This window comes from Leuciscus leuciscus (assembly GCF_965113295.1).
Source record: "Leuciscus leuciscus genome assembly, chromosome: 14".
Classification (NCBI taxonomy): Eukaryota; Metazoa; Chordata; class Actinopteri; order Cypriniformes; family Leuciscidae; genus Leuciscus; species Leuciscus leuciscus.
In genome coordinates this window covers 8,032,948-8,045,377 of record NC_138738.1, presented here as the reverse complement: position 1 = coordinate 8,045,377, position 12,430 = coordinate 8,032,948, and the positions used below count along the sequence as shown (strand labels likewise).

At 37.1% G+C, this 12,430-nt stretch overlaps 1 protein-coding gene across 1 annotated transcript in view; it reads right to left on the bottom strand.

Moving 5' to 3' along the window:
- camk1a (calcium/calmodulin-dependent protein kinase Ia) overlaps nucleotides 1-12,430 on the bottom strand; it is a 30,927-nt gene that overhangs the window by 3,472 nt on the left and 15,025 nt on the right. The window contains exons 3-11 of the mRNA XM_082189641.1: nucleotides 12,127-12,258; nucleotides 5,542-5,616; nucleotides 5,266-5,404; nucleotides 4,042-4,168; nucleotides 3,622-3,697; nucleotides 2,897-3,009; nucleotides 2,505-2,583; nucleotides 2,316-2,403; nucleotides 1,225-1,393 (exon numbers count right to left, since the gene is read on the bottom strand). Of these exons, the coding sequence (XP_082045767.1) occupies nucleotides 1,225-1,393; nucleotides 2,316-2,403; nucleotides 2,505-2,583; nucleotides 2,897-3,009; nucleotides 3,622-3,697; nucleotides 4,042-4,168; nucleotides 5,266-5,404; nucleotides 5,542-5,616; nucleotides 12,127-12,258 (998 nt within the window). The remainder of the gene's footprint in view (nucleotides 1-1,224; nucleotides 1,394-2,315; nucleotides 2,404-2,504; nucleotides 2,584-2,896; nucleotides 3,010-3,621; nucleotides 3,698-4,041; nucleotides 4,169-5,265; nucleotides 5,405-5,541; nucleotides 5,617-12,126; nucleotides 12,259-12,430) is intronic.

Below are 12,430 nucleotides of genomic sequence, written 5' to 3'. Positions count from 1 at the left end.
TCGACGACCGGGTTAGCGGTAGCATTAGCCATCAGGCAAGTGTTATTTAAATAAACTCCTGATGTACTTACAAACTTTCCAGTGCCTCGTTTTATGAGTACAGAACCTATTTGTACTACTGTAGAAGTTTGGTACCATTCTGGGCATTATTAGTGGGGTAATTTACGAGATACATCCTTGGATCCGTTAGCGCCTGCACTAAGCCATCCGGCTGATATCTCTAAATAAGCTCCAACTTTAAAAATGTTTACTTCAATAATTGTGCAATTAATATTTTGTATTTTTAGGGGATTTTATGGTACTAAATTATATTTATATACCTGTTAAGCACTTTTTGAGCATAGACCTGAAAATGGAATTTCCAAATGAAACTATAGTAAATCTTGAATGCTTTGGAGTAAATACTTTTCTTTTTAAAGAAGACACTTGGCAGATTATTGCTGATGTGAAAAAAATGAAACAAAAAAAAGTGATAGAAGTTTAAGTTTATAATTATGAAAAATGGCTAAAAATACAATCAGACAAAAAGCCTGCGTGCTCGAAGCGTAAAATGTGTGTGAGTCCACTATTAAATTTTTTGCATTATTTACATTTAACAAACTCTCTGGTGCTGTTCGGTCATTTTTATTTTTTTTACCTTCATTGGAATGGTACGAAACTTGATAAAGGTTTTGGCACTTGCTATGTGAACACACACACACACACACACACAAATAAATCATGGAAATTATTAGAAAATGTTAAATGGTCTTAAAAAAAAATAGCCACGCTTGTACGAATGTCCTATGTATGAATGGGAACTAGTGAGAACGTTTGCTACTGCGCCCAAAAAAATCTTACCGAAAGCACATTTTTTGAGATATCAACCTCAAATTTGGAACACAACTTCTTCAGATTTATGGCTTTGATTTTCCCACAGTCTTAAAGTGAAAAAAACTGAAAAAAGCACACCAAAGCTAACTTTTAACTGGCTGACGGAAAAGTATTTCTAAAAATGGCATCTAAAAATCTAAATAATTCATTCCCACAGTACCTCATTTAAACATCTTGCGGCAGATTTAAGACCACGTATTAAAATGTAATGCCTAGCAGAAAAAATACAAATATTTAAGACTTTTTAATGCCCTGCAGGAACCCTATACTAAAATTGGGACACATTAATTCTTGCATACTGTTTAGGATGGATTGTATGCGACTTTCATTCGAGAATGATCTCAAACTTACTGCTCTCCTCTTCCTCCTCCTCCTCCTCCTCCTGGTCGAGCTCTTTAGCGGGGAGGAGCAGGTGTCTGTGGTAGGGGCTGGTGCTGGTGATTTGGCTTGGCCCCTCCAGGCTGGTGCTCAGCTGCAGTCTCCGCATGTGTCGAACCACTGCTGTCGCGTTGAATGCTTGCTACAAAGACAACAACAAACAATAACGGGCCTCTAAAATATGTTTACAAATTAGATTAATGAGGACATGATTTGTAGCAGCCTATGAAATGTATCATGTCTCATGTAATCAGTGTTTCAATCGCAAAAAAACATTACTAAAACAGCTTGTAAGCAATGTCACGTAACATTAAATTTACCTCAGGAAAACCATTCAAAGCCCATAGCTCGGTAGTTAGCTAGAAAAATTTAAGATATAGCGGAGGATTTTTTACTTCCGGGTGGATCACCTATACTATTGGTCCTCCTAATTGTCAATCATTCTGGTGAATCAATCAAGCTTATTCAAAAAGTGGAGAGGGCGGGACTTATCTAAAATTCGGAAAGATCCTCCACTATACCTTTAACTCTAGTGAGGAGCATTTTGCTAAATATATGCAGTATATTACATATAATTATATTTTTACTTAACCAGTTCTTGAATATTTAATACTTGTTTGAATAAATCCATCCATTGTAATTATTATATCATTATTATTATATAAACTGACTTAAGTGCAATTTAAATGTTTGTATACAGATCAGTTGTTAATTTAAACCTGAAATATTATAGTAATGTACCAACTGATATAGCTCCCTGTATAATATATACAGCATTAGTTGTTTTTAGAGATTAGTAGAATTTTTTTTTCCCTTTAGAAAAACTGACAAGTACTGTACTTGATAATAATACGTAATTTAATTGAATCGAACATGTGAATCGAAATCGAATCAAATCGTGAAATTTTGTTAATGCCCAGCCCTAATAATTATTCTTTCACCTAAAATACCCGATGTTTATAGCAAGTTCTTCCTGCCTATTTCAAAGAACATCACCAGGATCTGTTGGGATGGAATTGCAAAACTGTGAAGAATTTAAAAGAATGATGTTGTGGGATTCTCACCTTCCATTTACTCTTGGCAAAGTTCTTCTTGATCTGAGCGCTGACAGACTCATGAATGTTCCTATCAAGAGCCGTGTCTCCGGAAATCCTTCAAAAGTAGAGATGGGGGATGGATTACAAAAGCAATTTTTGTGAAAAGATATACTGATAGTCAAAACATGCAGAACACTTATTTTTAGGCAATCCTACCATGGATGCTGTAAAGCCTGATCACATGTGTATCTCTGAGATGAATCTTTCTCCATCAAGTGACCGATGAAATCCTTGGCTGGGATGGAATATGATCGACAATATGTTGTCAAACAACATCCAAGCATCAAGAAAATAGAAATGGCCAGAATAGAGCTCAACAACAGTTTCAAGAAAGTGTTCTTCACTGTCTGCACTCCTATTGGTAGATTCTGCATCACGTCGCATTGCATGAAAACAAACTCGGCTCAACACCGTTGCATCACTAATGGTATTTTTACTTCTGAAAACCTACTGTTGAGCTCTATAGGTGCAGGATCTGAGCTTTTCTTTCACATCAAAGCATCTCAAGATAATGATACTGGGTTATGATTACAATTACACAGAACTACCTGAGTCAGAGATGTCGTCCCAGTACGGAGAGTCAAACTCATACTCTGCTTTGAGAATCTGCTCGAACAGCTTGGCATCGTTTTCATCGTAAAATGGAGGGTAGCCACATAAGCTGCAAAAGACAATGCTTTGTAAGATCAGCTGACTGTAATTTATCCCTCTTATGATTTGGCTATAAATAAATAAATATGAAATATTGATTTAGATTAAAATATGAATTTATGTTGATTCATTATACATATCTAACCACACAATGGTATGAATGAATACATAAATAAATGAGGACTCACAATCAAGAAATAAGAATTAAATTAAATAAATATATTTGTACATTTAAAAAATTTACCATAAATAAACAAATAAATGAATATGTTGATTCATTACAAATATCTGTCTTTAAAATGGAATAAACGTTTTGTATAAAATTGTGTGTAAAAATTTGTATAAAAATAAAAATAATTAAAATGAATTCAATAAATTAAATAAATATGTTCGTAATTTAAGAATTTACCATAAATAAATTCCTATAAAATGAGCAATAAACAAATAAGTAAATCAATCAATCAAACAATGAATAAATGACTGACCATACATACAAATGTATTAAATAAATTCAATAATTAAAATGTAATAAATAATTATAAAATTGACAATAAATAAATAAACAAACACTCAAATAAACAAATAAACACTCAAATAAATACAAACATCAAGAAATGCTTACAGAATATAAGAAATCACTCCTATGGACCAACAGTCTACAGCTTTACTGTATGGTTTTTGTGCCAAGACCTCTGGAGCTGAATGAATGAGAGAGAGAGAGAGAGAGTGTGAGAGAGAGAGAGAGAGAGAGAGAGAGAGAGAGATAGAGAGAGAGAGAGAGAGAAAGAGAGAGAGAGAGAGAGAGAGAGAGAGAGAGAGAGAGAGAGAGAGAGAGAGAGAGAGAGAGAGTGTTTCAGTGTTCGTTTTATTCCGTTTAGTTCACTTTCCTTTCGAGCGCTGTACAGAATGAGGACAGCATCAAAGAGGCTGTTTAAAAATGTAAACACTAGACATTGTGCAGCATTTCAAATGACTGAGAGCCTCTAAAAACAGACACATTATCTTACTAAAGACGGTAAGAGAATATAGCCCTCATTCATACCTACGTATCCAGGTGTCCCACAGGCAGTTGACATCACACTTCCTGAGTCCTCGATCTTAGACAGGCCAAAGTCACTGATCATAATATTGGAGTCTTCCTCTATACTGTAGTACAACAGATTCTCTGGCTGCACAGAAAGAGAATTAATTCATCTGAATTAATGCTGAACGTTTCCCTTGAATCACATTAAATCAAGTCATATCTTACAACATTTAATGCACAGCCATTTTCATATGCATAACCCTGTGTCCTAATCAGATGTGACAAACGATAAATCATATATCTTCCATGTTAAATGTGCAATATAAAGTAGCCTACCGTTCAAAAGTTAGGGGTCAGTCATTTTTTTAAAGGAATTAAAACTTTTATTCAGCAAGGATACATTAAATTGATCAAAAGTGACAGTAAAAGCCTTTTATAATATTACAAAAAATATTTGAAATAATGTTATTTTGAACTTTCTATTCATCAAAGAATCCTGAAAATTGTAATTATGGTTTGCACAAAAATTAAGCAAAACAACTGTTTTCAACATTGATAATAGTAAGAAATGTTTCTTGAGAACTAAATCAGCATATTAGAATGATTTCTGAACGATCATGTGACACTGAAGACTGGAGTAATGGCTCAACTGTATGGCTGCTAATATTTCACAATATCACTGTTTGTACTGTATTTTTTATGAAAAAACGCAGCCATCGTGAGCTGCATTTACCCCAAACTTTGTAATGGTGGTTTACATATTGTCATATTTTCTTGACTGGCAAAAGTTTAAGAAATCTATTTTTAAAATACAAAATAATAGTTTTTATTTAAGAGCTGGTAACAGAACACAAAAATGTGATTCGTTACAGTTTAAAACGTTTATTTTTGCATAATGTGTACTCTGTTTAATATACTATTTATTTAGTTTAAAAAAATGCACTAAAGTCAGTATACAGTATGCGGTAAGCAATACACTAGTATACCATTCCAAACAAAGCCTATTTCTGTCATATTGCTAAGCATCGCCTACTGTTAAAATCTCATTGCTCTGAACTTCTGCTCCACACAGCTGAATATTAAACATTAAATACTTTTTAATTGGCAGTGATTTTGTCCCTTTGTGGCAGCATTTGGCTTTCACCGAGGACAGAAAAAACATTGCATGCTGAATAATTTGTCATAATGCGCCTGCTTAGAAAGGCAGAGTGTGATTATAGGGAAAGAATATGTAAGCATTACCTTCAGGTCTCTGTGCACAATGCCCATATCATGCAGATACTTCACTGCATCTAAAATCTGACGTATGAGTTTGCTGGCATCTCTCTCAGTGTAGAAGCCCTTTTCAACAATCCTGTCAAAGAGCTCTCCCCCTGAAACACTGTGAAGACCCACGCAAACAAACTACAATTAGCACCTCCACTATAATGACATAAGCATTCAAGACACTGCAAATTAAACAAACATCAGACAGTATCTTGGTTGGTGTGATCTTGAGTGGTGAGATTTTAAACTCACAGCTGCATGACCAGATACAAATGTGACTGACTTTCGAAGATGTCTTCCAGTGAAACAATATTCTCATGCTTTATTCTGAAAAGAAAGAAGAAAAGACAGCAATGATTAGACAACTAGAGTTGTCAAAAAGTACCGACTTCGGAACCAAGTCAGATCCGAAATTTAAAAAATGTGACGCTTTGAGTGCTGAGCGGAATCGTAAACACCTCTGATTGGCCATTCAACTATGGCAAGCCGTTTGAACTTTTATTCATTTCCAGGATATGAATTGTTGATATCTGTAAATATATTTTCACTAGTGAAATGTCACCATAGGCTGCCATTCAAAATCAATTGTTGATATCAAGAATTGATTTCTTACTAGTAGAAATATAATTTTTGATATCAATAATTACATTACTGATATCAATAATTCAATTGTCACTAGTTGAAATGTCTATTCTTGATATCAACAATTGAATTGCTACTAGTACAATTTTTCATTTTTGATATCTGAAAATGTATTTCTGATATCAATATTATTTCAGATATCTAAAATGGCTTTCTTACTAGTAACAATCACATTCATGATATCAGAAATTAACATTGTCACTAGTGAAAATTGAATTATTGATATTAAAAATGAACATTGTTACTAGTAGCAATTCAATTGTTGATATCAAGAATAGACATTTCAACTAGTGACAGTTTAATTCTTGATATCAAAAATAAGGGTTTTTACTAGTAAGAATTGTATTTCTGATATGTGAAATTGGAATTTCAACAAGAAAGAAAATCAATTCTTGATATCAACAATGGATTTTGAATGGCAGCCTATGGTGACATTTCACTAGTGAAAATACAATTACAGATAATCAAGAATTTATAGTTTTCTCTATAGTTTAAATTGTTGATATCAAGAATTAGCATTTTTAACTAGTGGAAATATCATTTCTGATTTCAAAAATTGCCATTGTTATAGTAGAAATCTAATTCCTGATATCAATAACTATCATTTTAACTAGTAAAAAATGTACTATCCTGGAAATTAATAAAAGTTAAAAACGGCTTGCCATATTCATCGGGTCATCGGATATGTCTTGTGATTGGCTACAATGATCAGCGCTTCAAAAAACGTGTTTGTAAATATACATCAATGACGCTTAAAAATTACGTTAAAAGCAAGCGTCTATTAGCGGACTGCTTGTGCTTTCAAACGCTCCCCGCTCCCGTTTTTTAAAATACTTTCAAAACAATTCCGTGTGCTCTCAAATGCGCCCGTGAGTTGATCATTGTAGCCAATCACAGACATATCCGATGAACGCGTGGAACACAATGGCCAATCAGAGGTGTTTACCGATTCCGCTCAAAGCGTAAACATTTTACAATTTCTGTACCGAATTGGTACCAAAGTCGGTTCTTTTTGACAAGTCTAATTAGAACAGAAAATTGGCATTTTAGACCTTATCATATTCGCCTGATGGACAGTAAAACGGCTGAAGATCCAAACATTGTTTAATGCTCTAAATATCTTTTTATGGGCTTTCCTTCCGTCCTCCCTATTTTTATATCATTTTCTCAGTGTCTTTGATGAAGCTACACCGGCAATACTGTAATCAGACATTTATAATTCTGCTCCATCTCCATTTGACTTCCACTCTTTTGGTTTCCTGCTTTCCATTTGATTACAGTTTTTCAACTCTCTCTCTCTCCTCTCTCTCTCTCTCTCTCTCTCTCTTCTCTCTCTCTCTCTCTCTCTCTCTCTCTCTCTCTCTCTCTCTCTCTCTCCTCTCTCTCTCTCTCTCTCTCTCTCTCTCTCTCTCTCTCTCTCTCTCTCTCTCTCTCTCTTCCTTCTCTTTGGTCCCTCTCCTTCACAATACTGCTGCGGGGAACCTCCATACCATCTCAGCCTCTGTGTGTGCTGTTGCCCTGGCAACAGAGACACTAAAATAGGACTATCTCCTGTACTCTTGACATTTCCAGTGCACACTTCTACGATTTCTCAAAACTATAGCACATTTTTATTGGACGTATAGCATTTACAAGAGCTTTTCTTCTCTCAAAGAGCAATATGGCTCTTAAGAGGAAAAGGAAGAGACCTTTCAGCATCTTGACTGCCACTTATTCCTTAACACTAAAGAGTCAAGATCTCGGCAGCATCTGTCATGGCTATAGACATTATTCACTGCAGCGCCATCTTTGATTTTTAATGGGAATGAAAGTGAGGTTTTGAGGGATAGACATAGGCCTACATCTCTTCAGCGGAGACACTAGGGGGGCAAGTGAAGGCCAATCAAATAAAATAATGCGGGGCTTAATGTTAACTGAAGATGAGTGGGAATTTCAACGCAACACTTAGTTTTTTACAGTGAATGAGTGTGTGCGTGGTAATATATTTAACTAAACATTTCATATTTGGCAACTTTTTCACGATGGAAATGTTTAACGACCATTACAGTGATGCAAACTACTCTACTTTTTTAATGTAATTTTGCCATTTTGATTGAAAATATACAATCATTTAAATATTTATATAAAAAAACCGAGTAGAAATATAATTGTCAATAGTGCAGCAGATTAGTAAAAAAATCGTTCACTTTGGTATAGAAGCATGAAATTTGGCACAGATACTCTCTAAGGGCCACTATTTTGGAAAAAGGCGTTGGCCACTCAAAAATTCAATATGGCGGCCATTTTCAAAATGGCCGCCATTGCTATTCAATGCTTATTATATCAATTATTCAAACAGTGATCCAAGCATAAAATCTTATACAAATACTCTCTAAAGGACATGTTAATAGAAAAAGATGCTTGTCCCTCAAAAATTCAAGATGGCCGCCATTTTTAAAGATGGCCACCGTTCCTGTCGAATATTAATTATTTCAAGTGTTCAAATGGTGATGCAAGCATAAAATTAGGCAGAAATACTCTTCAAGGAACACTCTTTTGGAAAAAGGTATGTGCCACTCAAAAATTCAGGATGGACACCATTTTCAAGATGGCCACCATTTCTGTCAAATAGTCATAATGTCTGCTTTGTCTGCCTCCTCTCCTTTGACCTGTCCAGCTTAGTTAAACTTGCCAGGGATATAAAATCCCCACCGGCATAGGTCTCAGGTTCATTGGAGTACACAAGCCTCTCCACCACGGCAAGGTGTAGTCCACAGAGAGGAAGTGCCACTGTTAGAAAAAGGATACGCTGCTGGTACAGGTTGCACATACAGTGGGGAGAACAAGTATTTGATACACTGCTGATTTTGAAGGTTTTCCTACTTACAAAGCATGTAGAGGTCTGTAATTTTTATCATAGGTACACTGAAACTGTGAGAGACGGAATCTAAATCCAGAAAATCACATTGTATGATTTTTAAATAATTAATTTGCATTTTATTGCATGACATAAGTATTTGATCACCTACCAACCAGTAAGAATTCCGGCTCTCACAGACATGTTAGTTTTTCTTTAAGAAGCCCTCCTGTTCTCCACTCATTACCTGTATTAACTGCACCTGTTTGAACTTGTTACCTGTATAAAAGACACCTGTCCACACACTCAATCAAACAGACTCCAACCTCTCCACAATGGCCAAGACCAGAGAGCTGTGTAATGGGCAACAGGACAATAGGCAAGCAGCTTGGTGAGAAGGCAACAACTGTTGGCACAATTATTAGAAAATGGAAGAAGTTCAAGATGACGGTCAATCTCCCTCGGTCTGGGGCACCATGCAAGATCTCACCTCGTGGGGCATCAATGATCATGAGGAAGGTGAGGGATCAGCCCAGAACTACACGGCAGGTCAATGACCTGAAGAGAGCTGGGACCACAGTCTCTAAGAAAACCATTAGTAACACACTACGCCATCATGGATTAAAATCCTACAGCGCACACAAGGTCCCCCTGCTCAAGCCAGTGCATGTCCAGGCCCATCTGAAGTTTGCCAATGACCATCTGGATGATCCAGAGGAGGAATGGGAGAAGGTCATGTGGTCTGATGAGACAAAAATAGAGCTTTTTGGTCTAAACTCCACTTGCCGTGTTTGGAGGAAGAAGGAGGATGAGTACAACCCCAAGAACACCATCCCAACCGTGAAGCATGGAGGTGGAAACATCATTCTTTGGGGATACTTTTCTGCAAAGGGGACAGGACGACTGCACCGTATTGAGGGGAGGATGGATGGGGCCATGTATCGCGAGATCTTGGCCAACAACCTCCTTCCCTCAGTAAGAGCATTGAAGATAGGTTGTGGCTGGGTCTTCCAGCATGACAACGACCTGAAACACACAGCCAAGGCAACTAAGGAGTGCCTCTGTAAGAAGCATCTCAAGGTCCTGGAGTGGCCTAGCCAGTCTCCAGACCTGAACCCAATAAAAAATCTTTGGAGGGAGCTGAAAGTCTGTATTGCCCAGCGACAGCCCCGAAACCTGAAGGATCTGGAGAAGGTCTGGAGGAGTGTGCCAAAATCCCTGCTGCAGCGTGTGCAAACCTGGTCAAGAACTACAGGAAACGAATGATCTCTGTAATTGCAAACAAAGGTTTCTGTACCAAATATTAAGTTCTGCTTTTCTGATGTATCAAATACTTATGTCTTGCAATAAAATGCAAATTAATTACTTAAATCATACAATGTGATTTTCTGGATTTTTGTTTTAGATTCCGTCACTCACAGTTGAAGAATACATATGATAAAAATTACAGACTTCTACATGCTTTGTAAGTGGGAAAACCTGCAAAATCAGCAGTGTATCAAATACTTGTTCTCCCCACTGTATCTGCGAGACGGAAGGCGGAAGGACCATCAGAATTGAGACTGGTTTCAACAATATAGGTGACCAGTTCAGAAAGAGCCATAGGAAAGATGGCTGGTTGAATCGTTTCACTCTGTGACTCTTTCTCAAGCCTTCTGAGGTTTCTCTCTGTTGTAAAGATGAATGAGACGCAAATGATGGTATTTCAGCTCCTGTGAAATGGCATCAGCACCACTTAGTTGAGACAATAATTTAGCATCATTCAGTGTTTGTGCACATTCATGTAGTCTGTCATTCAGTTGCAGTGTCATTACCTGACGTAGGTCAGATTCAGGAGATATGTTATCACAAAGAAAGCAAACCTGATCATCTAGACTTTTCTGCATCATGGTTCTGCGATGCTTTGTTTGGCCTTCATCTATCTCACTACATTGAGCATCGGATTGTTGCTTCTGGGCACGAAGTAACTTTGTGTTGTTGAACCGAAGTCGACAATTGTAGTGATACTTCGCTTGGTTCCTTCTCAAAGCTTCTATACCACCACCTTCATCCAGTCGTTCCAGGTCCAGGGTCATTGGCATTTTGTTCATCTTGTGTAAGAGTGGAATGTTGGTGGCAATCATTTTATAGCCATCATGTTGAGAAACATGATGGGTAGGTGGTGATTGGAGGGGTTCCTTTGTGTCTGTCTGACAAAGACAACATTTCTTCCAATCAGTTGGCCTCTTGGCTGACATGGGATTTTCATTTGCCATTTTGGGAGTTTGTTGTCTGATTAAGGCCGAGGGGTTATCCTTTTACCACCTCAATCATAGACATAGTACACATTCAGGTATGGGATACAACTAGGTACGGGTCACCTACACCTAGCCCGATCATTCATCCAGTGCCATTTAAGTCCCGTGTGATCTGTACACCTTCCAGGTAAGCATACATGAACAAGTCATGTATTGCCCCGCTTACCCTTGGCTCGGCTCTCCCGCGCTGGCACAACCTGTCAATTCAGGTGCGGCTATCTAACTACTATTACTAGCTAATTGATGAGGGGCTGGTAGACAGCATTTGGGACACTAAACTTAGCTATACTATTACTACTAGTCAAGAACTACAGTGTAAGTAAAACTAGATCAGCTGACACTGAACCCCATGCTGAGTTCCACAGCAGTTAAGTCACCAGTGTGCCCTGGTTGTGTAATGACGTTCACTCTATTAAACAAAACCTTCCTTAACACATTAAATTGAGCTCTGACAGAAATGGTGGCCATCTTGAAAATGGTCACCATCTTGAATTTGAGCGGCACACACCTTTTTCCATGATAATGTTCCTTGAAGAATATTTGTACCAAATTTCATGATAGCAGCACCATTTGAAAAAAAGATGTAAGGATTCAAGAGAAATGGCGGCCATCTTGAAAACTGGTAGCCATCTTGAATTTTTGAGGGACAAACACCGTTTTCCAAAAAAACATTCTGAAGAGAGTATTTTCACAAAATGTTATGCCTACATCACTGTTTTAACAATTGACATAATGAGCATTTTACAGAAATAGCGGCCATCTTGAAAAAATGGCCGCCATGTTGAATTTTTCGGTGGCCAACGCCTTTTTCCCAAAAAGTGACCCTTAGAGAGTATCTGTGCCAAATTTCATGCTTCTATACCAATTTGAACGATTCTCTTGAAATATGCCATTAATCTGCTGCACTACAATGAAAATGTATTATTATAATGTTATTATTGTGTGTATTTTAAATGTAAGTAGCCTACAAATCAGTTAATTGTAACCTTTAATATTATAGTGATGTACCAACTGGGTTTCTCTTTTTTTAATGCAGTAGTTCATGAGAGAGTCAGTTCTGACCTGTGTAACACAGCAATCTCATTCTCAATGCTGTTCTCCTTTCCCTCCAATGCTTTCTTAGGGATACATTTAATGGCCACGAGTCGCTGGGTCTTCTTCTCCTCAGCCAGGAACACCTCAGAGAACGCTCCCCTGGAGAAAAGCAAAGATGGAGTTAGTGCTGTTGGACATTTAACTTTCCCCATTGGACCTTACGTTTTTTATACATTGACTTGAGAGTACAGAGAGTAGAGATAACCCAATATATCAGCCAGGGCTGCATTTCTCAAGTAAATGCACCAATGGTCTCTATGATCTACTTAGG